This window comes from Lactuca saligna, chromosome 9 (assembly GCF_052625555.1).
Source record: "Lactuca saligna cultivar CGN05327 chromosome 9, ASM5262555v1, whole genome shotgun sequence".
NCBI lineage: Eukaryota > Viridiplantae > Streptophyta > Magnoliopsida > Asterales > Asteraceae > Lactuca > Lactuca saligna.
In genome coordinates, this window is record NC_136425.1 from 144,950,543 (window position 1) to 144,960,154 (window position 9,612).

General features: G+C 41.0%; 1 protein-coding gene across 1 annotated transcript; it reads left to right on the forward strand.

Moving 5' to 3' along the window:
* Positions 1 to 435: 435 nt before the first annotated feature.
* On the forward strand, positions 436 to 3,280 carry LOC145014702 (RNA-binding (RRM/RBD/RNP motifs) family protein). Its single transcript, XM_078973134.1, has 2 exons — positions 436 to 2,921; positions 3,010 to 3,280. The coding sequence occupies exon 1, from the start codon at positions 728 to 730 to the stop codon at positions 2,795 to 2,797; it is 2,070 nt and encodes a 689-aa protein (XP_078829260.1). The 5' UTR covers positions 436 to 727; the 3' UTR covers positions 2,798 to 2,921; positions 3,010 to 3,280.
* Positions 3,281 to 9,612: the final 6,332 nt, after the last annotated feature.

Genomic DNA, 9,612 nt, shown 5'->3' on the forward strand with positions numbered 1-9,612 from the left:
TTTATATGTTATATATAAGTTTTGACAAAATCTGCAAAAAAATCTCAAGATTTTGGAAAAATTAACGATTTGGTTATATTACCTGGTGAACAAGTCAAAAGGACTAAAGTAAATAAATTAACCGGTTTTTGGATTTTTCTATTCAAAAAGTTAAAAAATTAAGACTTTTTCTATTTAAAAAATAAAATTTAAGACTTTATTAAAAAATTTTCAAAAATATTAAGATTTTTATGTAAATTTCTTCTAAAAAAATATTATGTTTTTTATTTATATAAAATATCGATTTAATAGTTAAAAAACAACTCCTTTATTTTCGACTTTTTCGAGCGCGATAACACAAATCGATGAATTTGTTTTACTTATTTTTTTGTTCAAAAATTTTCAATTTCGTGCAAATCCCGGTTCGGTCTAGTTTGGTTTAAAGCCGGTCGCTGCTACGAGCAATTTCCAGACGTAAATAAGTGTCATCCTTTGAGTGGCCTTTTTTACAATTTCAATAAAATTTAGGGTTTTACCCATCCATCCATCCATCTTTCTCACGCAACGCAACCATATGGTAAGCTTCTTCCAGTTTCTGGTAAGGTCTCACAATCTCATCTTTAAATTCCACCTTCCTTGAATCGCCTCTTCTCTTTCATTTTCATTTAATGATAGTTTCGTTTTAGATACTAGTTCCTTAGATTATTATACAAGGGAAAAAGCCCTAGAAATTTAGGAATTGGGAATCATGGATCAAAACGAGGGCCATGGCGGTGGAGATGCGAACGAGCAATTCAATCGGAACGAAGCAATCTCCGCCGTCGTCGACGAGGGTTTCTTGGGGGAAGACGATGATGATTATGAGGATCTTTACAACGATGTTAATGTCGGTGAGGGTTTTCTTCAAACTCTTCGGAAGAATGATGATGTAGGGTTTAGCAATGAGGAAGAAGTTGAAAAGAAGAAAGTGGAACCACTCCCTCAGCCGGTGCATCGTCCACAACCTTTGGATGATGTCGCCGGTGGTGGCGAGACCAAGTTTGAGAACAATGATGCTGTTTCTAGTAGAGTAGAGACAAATTCGAATGTAAATGAGATGGCAGGAAGGGGATCTGGTGGACCAGTAGGGGGTGGACTTAGAGTTGAATTAGGGCAAGCTAAAGTAGGTGAAGTAGAAACTCGAACTCTGGATAACAACAACAACAACAATAACAACAGCATGCCAAACCTAGGTGCAGGACAACAACAGCCTCATCATGTTCTGACTGTAGGGAACACAGGAAACATGGCGAATTTAAGCAATGCTGGAGATGATGGCTTAGCTAGACAACCCAATGCTTTTGGTAACGGTGGTGGTGGTGGCATGAACATGGCCGGAGGTGGTGCTGCTGTTGGAGGAGGCGGTGGTGGAGGTACAATCCTTTTCGTGGGAGATTTACATTGGTGGACAACAGACTCGGAGCTTGAATCAGAACTTTGCAAGTATGGCCATGTAAAGGAGGTGAAGTTCTTTGATGAAAAAGCTAGTGGAAAATCAAAAGGGTATTGCCAAGTTGAATTCTTTGATCCTTCAGCAGCCACAGCTTGTAAGGAAGGAATGAATGGACATGTCTTCAATGGTCGACCCTGTGTTGTTGCATATGCTTCACCATACAGTGTCAAAAGAATGGGAGAAGCACAGGTCAACCGAACTCAACAGATGACCCAGTCATCCGTGGGTCAACCAAAAAGAGGTCCCGGAGATGCTCCGGTCAAACCAGGCGGCAACACCATGGTTTCCGGTGGGAATTTTCAAGGAAACAGTGGAGGTGATAACAACAACAATAACAACAGAGGATTTGGAAGAGGAAATTGGGGTAGAGGAAACGGTCAAGGCATGGCGGGGCGTGGGCCCGGTGGACGTGGCGGAATGGGTGGGCGTGGGATAATGGGCGGGCGAGGAAACGGGTTCGGCCCACCACCAATGATGCATCCGCAATCCATGATGGGGCAAGGTTTTGACCCATCTTTCGGAGGCCCAATGGGCCGAATGGGTGGCTACGGTGGTTTCCCCGGCGGCCCAACACCTCCCTTTTCCAACATGCTCCCTTCCTTCCCGCCAGTTGGCGGCTTACCTGGACTGGCCCCACATGTGAACCCAGCCTTTTTCAACAGAGGGATGCCGATGAATGGAATGGGTATGATGCCAGGTGGCGTTGATGGTGGGCCGAATATGGGGATGTGGGGAGATCCTAACATGGGTTGGGGTGGTGATGAACATGGTGGAAGAGTAGGTGAATCTAGCTATGGAGAAGAAGCCATGTCTGATCAACAATATGGTGAAGGAAGTGAAAGAGGAAATTGGCAAAATGTAGCAAAAGAAAAAGATTGGTCCGGGACTTCAGATAGAAGACCTAGAGATGAGAGAGAACAACCCGGGTCTGGGTATGACCCACCAAGGGAAAAAGATGTGGTTCATGAAGACGAATGGCCTGAAAGAAAACACAGAGAAGAGAGAGAAAGTGGAAGAGGTGACCGGGAACGTGACCGGTCGGATCGTGACCGTGACCGGGAGCGTGACCGGGAACGTTCTCGTGACCGGGAACGGGAACGTGGTAGGGACCACCGCCATAGAGATGAAAGGGAAAGGGAAAGAGAAAGGGAGAGATATGGTGATCATCATAGGTATAGGGATGCTGATGTGGAATATGATGATGAGTGGGACCGGGGGAGGTCAAACCGGGGACATGGAAAGTCAAGAATGTCTCAGGAAGATGAACATCGGTCAAGATCTCGGGATGCTGATTATGGTAAGAGGCGGCGTGTGACTGCAGAATGACATTCTCTAGTGGTGGATTTTATAATGAATTATATCAAGAAAAAATCATGAGACTCAAGCTTCTGTTAATGTGGTATTGTTGCACTCAAGTTGATGAACATGGTCTTGTTTGGAAACTGGAAAGGTAATATACCAACTCTTACTTTTGAATTTTTTTTTTTTTTTATTATCTTCTTTTTTATTTAATTTTAATGTTTGATGATGATCTTTAGGTGTTGAGAGTGGAGGCTTGAGGAGAAATAGAAGTGGAAGAACATTGTTTGGTGTTTAGTTATATTAGAGAGTTTGTTTGGAAGTGGAAGTATTATTATGTGTACTTGAAACTATGTTGTGGCTGATTAACTTAGACTTTACTTTACTACTACTGTGTTTGAATGTGAGATGATGTATTAGGATTTTTGCTCATGTTTTGGTTTTGGAGGATTAACTACTATGCCTCTTTTTTGCTTTTGTTGTTTTTATGTATACTTTTTTTTTGTTGTATTTTCCTTTTTTCTTTCTTTCTTGATGTAATATGTAAAATATGTATGTATATATTATGCAGCCGGCTGTGGCTCATAGGGTTTTAGGTGGGTAGAGGGTACAGACTAAACTCAACTAACTGATTGGATGTTAGCTTTGTTAGATAATCGTATATATGACTTTGATTGTTTGCGAAGCTTGAGAAAGATCTGTCATGACATGTGCATACTGTAAAGATTGATTTGAGTATTATCTTGATTTCTTTAGAAAAAGAAAGTAAACTACTTGTTTTTATTCGGATTCAGCAACTTACATACTTGTAATGGGGTATGCTGCATATGGAATGTACAAAAGATTGGTGAAAGTAACAAGATGAACACTAAACTTAAGAAAAGGGGCGACTGTTGTCGGGCTTAATCTTGAATTGATCTTTTGTCGTAGGTAGTTGAAATTGGTAAAGGCCTGTTGATGGATGATAACCTTACAGATAGCTTTTCTATTAAAAGTTTGTCAAAGGTGAAACCGTTCTCGAAAACCACCGTAGTTGTGGGGGTGGGATGAGGTGAGGTACAAATCTAACCCGGTTACACTCCTTTTATGGAAGACATGTCTCGAGATTAACTTTTGACAATCAAGTTAAATCATATCTGACAATGTTCAAACGGAAATAATTAAAAGGTTAGGAACAAGAGCTTGTTTAATTATTTGAATATTTTGAAATTTAATCAATGACAAAAAAACATATATCTATGATGACAAAATGTTCAGATAGGAACAATAGAGACTAGGCCAAGCCTTGGAATATTTTTAATTTTTTTACCACCAAAAACAATTAAGGCCATCAAATTTTAAGAAACTTAACATCAAAACTCTACCATCATAACTTCTTTCATTTAAACACTCTCATAAACCTTTAACAACTAAAACTCAAACCCTAACATCATTGATGTCACCTGTCATGCAGTCGACGTCGATCCCATCACCGCCTCATACCACTTGTGGAAACAACCTTTCCAACTGCCTTCACCACGTCGGTAACATCCATTTTCACCACTGCCTCCTACCACTAGGCAAAACAATCATTGTCATCAAGTCTACGATGATATCAGAACTGTGACCACCATGTGTGTGGTGCTTAACTATTTATAAATATGATATATGTGGTGCTTATGGATTTGATGTGTGTTGCACACATAGTGTTTATTGACACGACTTGATGAAATAGAGTAAAATTTAAGTTATATATATATATATATATATATATATATATATATATATATATATATATATATATATATATATATATATATATATTCCAAAGTATGAGCGACTGTGGACTGTTCGAATAATCTTATTATTCAGGAAGTTAAAACATGCAAAATGAAACACTAGGTAATAATTATTAACATAAGACAGTAACTTTACTCATAAATAATACTCCTTTATTTAATCATCAAATGTCAATTACAATTTAGCTATTACACGTTTCGAAGCTACTAAATCTAAACTAATATCGTATTTCAGCCCAATGCTCCTAGCGTGCTGCAAGTGCTCAACCTTACTCAGTCCCTTCGTGAGAGGATCTGCTGGGTTATCCTCTGACGATACTCTCTTCACTACGAGGAGTCCCTCTTCCACTCGATGTCGAATAAAATGATATTTCGAGTCAATATGTCGAGATCTACCATGATTCCTCGGTTCCTTGGTCAAGGTAACCGCTCCTTCATTATCGCAGAAAATCTCCAGAGGCTCCTTTATAGCTGACACAACTCCAAGGTATCCGATGAAGTTCTTGAATCATATTGTCTTCTTTGACGCTTCGCTCGCCACTATGTACTCTGATTCGCGCGTTGAATCAACTACGGTCTCCTGCTTGGAACTTTTCCAAGTCACTGCTCCTCCATTCAGGGTAAAGACCCAACCCGAATGAGAACGATAGTTGTCTCGGTCGGTCTGAAAACTGGCGTCACTATGCCCTCTCACCTTTATGTCATCACTCCCACCGAGGACTAGAAACCATTCCTTGGTCCTCCGAAGGTACTTAAGAATATTCTTGACTGCGGTCCAATGTACTCTGCCAGGGTTCCCCTGATATCTGCTGACCATGCTCAAAGCGAAGGCCACATCAGATTGAGTGCAAGTCATGTCATACATGATCGAGCCAACTACGGAAGCGTAAGGTACTCGGCTCATCTCTACTATTTCGACTTCAGTACTCGGGCTTTGAGTCTTACTCAACTTGGCATTACTTTGGATTGGTAACTCCCCTTTTTTGGAATTCTCCATACTAAAATGTTTTATCACCTTGTCCAAGTAAGTATTCTGACTAAGTCCTATTAGTCTTTTACTCCTGTTTCCCACTATCCTTATTCCCAAAATATCGGCAGCCTCTCAGTCCTTCATAGCGAAACACTTCCCAAGCCAGGACTTGACTTCCTGCAGGGTCAGGATGTCGTTTCCTATGAGTAGTATGACATCGAAATACAAAACGAGGAAGCTAACTATACTCCCACTGGCTTTGACATATATACATGATTCATCCTCTCTTTGCAGGAAGCCAAACTCTTTGACTTTCTCGTCGAAACAAAGATTCCATCTGCGAGACACTTGTTTCAATCCACAAATGGATTTCTCAAGCTTACACACTCTATTAGGATGCTTCGCATCGACAAAACCTTCTGGCTGACTCATGTAAACATCCTCAACAACCTTTCCATTAAGGAAAGCGGTTTTGACGTCCATCTGCTATATTTCATAATCATGAAATGCAACTATGGCCAACATCACCCTAATAGACTTAATCTTCGCAACTGACGAGAAGGTCTCATCATAGTCAACTCCGGGAGTTTGTGTAAAGCCCTTCACAACCAATCACGCCTTATAAGTGTGCACCTTCTCATCCATGTCAGTCTTTTTCTTGAAGATCCACTTGCACCCGACCGTCTTACGACCTGGAACATTGTCAACCAAATTCCAGACTTGGTTGTCGTACATGGACTGAATCTCGCTGTCCATAGCCTCTTTCCATTTTGCAGACTCTAGGCCTGCCATGGCTTCCTTGTAGCTATTAGGTTCATCCAAATTTATTAGTGTACTATCACTAATAAACGTATCACCCTCACTTGTTATATGAAAACCATAAAACATAGGTGGAACACTAACTCTACTGGAACGTCTAAGATTTAAGGACTCGTCAATCGGCTCAACAAGAGTTTCCTCCTCAAGTTGAGTGCTAGTGTTAGAGGTTCCTTCATCGTTCGATTCTTGAAGCTCTTCAAGATCGACTTGCCTCCCACTGTCCCCTTGGCTGATGTGTAAAGCCTTGTTCCGAATTGACTTCTAGTCTAAGGATGTGGCCCGAAGATTGGTCATCATAAGGATTATGGCTTTTGAAAGGGTAGGATCTAGGCCCATTTAGGTGTGGGTGATGTATTATAAGTGATTCGGGTGTTTGGTGCGTGTTTTGGAGCCAATGGGTATATCGGTAAAGTGGTAGTTCGAGCTCTTTATGAATTTTGGATTTTTGTTCAGAAGGTTTTGAGGTGATGATAAGTTGATGGATGCGTAGAGTTTCTCGCCACCTTTTTGTGGATATAAGGATCGTCGGAATCGGGCTTATAACGAAGAAGTTATGGCCTTTGGAAGTTTCATGGTTTTCAGGCTTAGACGAGTATGCGGGGCGTACACAAAGAGTACGCGGGGCATACTGGTGAAGAAGGTAGTACGCTGGGCGTACTGACCAGGATGGTTGCGAATGTTCTTTGGAGTACGCTGGGCGTACGCCAGTCAGATATGAACCCTATTTTAGGGTCTTGGACCCTATTTAAGCTCCTTATCTTATAAGCTAACTCTAATACCTTCAGCCTCCATACCTCCAAACCCTAGAAATCGACCCTTATCCCCCATTCGAGTGAGTGTAGAGCTTCAAAGTGATTTTTGGTGTGTTTTGGTGCTAGAAGAGGAAGATGGAACTTCTTGAAGAGTTATTGTTTAACTTGGAGCTTTTGGATCCAAGCTTTGTGCACCTAGATCTATCTTCTAGAGGTATAAAGTCTCAACATTAACAAATTTTCATGTAGATCTAGCTAAGTGGTACATTGTTATGGTTTTTGGTCCCTTTGAGGTGGTTCTTGTGAGTAGAAGTTACTCCAGAACCTTTGAGCCTCTTATTTGGTCCTTATTGAGGTTATGGAGTTATAAAGTTGAGATCTTGAGAGGTATAAACCTTCCATGCATGATTTGGTAGTCATTTGATGAAGTTTGGAACTTAGGTTTTAGATTTAGGCCCCATTGAGTTATACTAAGTCATAAAGTTGGAAACTTTATGACTTAAGAAGTCCCTTGAAAACAGATCTGGAAGTTTGAACTAAGTTCTTAAGATATTAAGAAGTTCTATGACGTTTTGGGAGTGATTTTGATCTTTTGGAATTCATCCTTGGTGTTTGGGATTCATTAAGCCATGCAAAGGCTTAAAGCATTCGACTTTATGGGTCAAGTCACTTATATTAAGCCATTTTGAGGTTTTGGACGTCTTGGCTTAATGGATTAAGAGCTAGGATTGAGAGTTGGTCAATAGGAGGAGTACGTTGGGCGTAACGTACAAGCCCTTAAGCTAGTACGCTTAGCGTACAAGCTGAGTACGCCCCGCGTACTCATAAGAATTTGATTTTGGTTTTTGGGCTTGGGTTTGGGCCATCTTCTGGGCTTGTTGTTTTGGGCGTTGTTGGGCCATCAAGTTTTGGGTTGATATTTTATTTATGGCGGCCCACTATGGTCTTGGGCCCAATTTAGAAAATTGGGCGATGGATCGTGCCACGAATGACTTTTTAGCATTTTGGGTTTAAGTGCTTGAATTATTATTGGGCCATCAAAATATGAAGTGTAATGGAGTAGAAAGAATGATCGGGACTCATGGAAAGACTCACGTAGAGGTTTGGGCCTAATTTAGAAAATTGGACCATTGACTGGATTATGGACATTATAGTGTTGGGCTTTTGTTTGGGTTATGGCCTTAGTTCCATATCATACTAGGCCATGGGTAGAATGGTCATTTTACCCCATGCATGGATAAAGGATTTTGGTATGGGATCCAATTGCTAATTGGGTATATTGATTGGTATTGATAGCTTGCGAACTGGATAGGGCAGCAGCAAGGATTTCTCTAGGAAACTTCTGTATTTGAGGTGAGTTACCTTCCAGTAGAGGTGGGTCTAAGGCACCAATGCCGACCCACTAGTAGGTGGCTATGTATGAGATGATTGTCTTTGTGATAATTGTCTGATTTGAAACTACCTGTTGAAAGATACCGAAGGGGTCATCAGAACCCATGCATGCCTAGCAGTACGTTATGTTATGTTATTATGTTGTAGTGGTAGGGGTGAAATAGTCCCCGGTTAGCGGTTGAAAGATACCGAAGGGGAGGTTTGCTCTCGACTACCAGTTGAAAGATACCGAAGGAGAGGTTAGCTCCCGATTACCAGTTGAAAGATACCGAAGGGGTAGGTCGGGCACCTAAATATGCCTTATATTTATGTATTTTATGCTATGTTATTATGTGGTAGTGATAAGGGTGAAATAGTCCTCAGATACCGGTTGAAAGATACCGAAGGGGTAGGTCAACACCCAGATATGCTTGGCAGCATGTGTGTTGTATGGTTTGTGGTATGACGGGGGAACTCACTAAGCTTCGTGCTTACGATTTTCAGTTTCGGTTTCAGGTACTTCGTTTACAAAGGAAAGGAGCCGGCTCGATCGCAACGCATCACATTATATTTCCGCATATGAGATCTTGGGGATTACACTCTGATATTGTTTTATGACAACACGTTTTGATTATTTCTACTTGGGTTTTTGACATGGGATGTTATTACGGATGTATTATTACTTATGTTTTTATAATAACTTATTTAAAAATGAAATTTTCAGCCTTGAATTTTGGGATGTTACATTATGAGTTCTCGCTCTCGGAAAACCCCTCTCTTCGCAACGATGACAACATTGTAACTCGGTCTATAGAAGAGATATCCAAAGGACTTCTGTGTATAGCCGATGAAAATACACCGTTCACTACGAGGTTCGAGCTTTTTGTGAGTCTATCGTCTTACGAAAGCCTCGCAACCCCAAACCTTGATATGTGACAACGAGGGAGCTTTCCTTGTCCACATATCGTAAGGTGTTTTGGCAACCTTCTTTGTAGGGACTAAGTTAAGGATATGGGTGGCAGTCTCTAAGGCATACCCCCAGAATGAGATAGGTAGCGAAGCACGACTCATCATGGAACGAGCCATGTCTAGCAAGGTTCGATTGCGCCTCTCAGCTACACTATTTAACTACGGTGTCCTAGGCTGCATCAA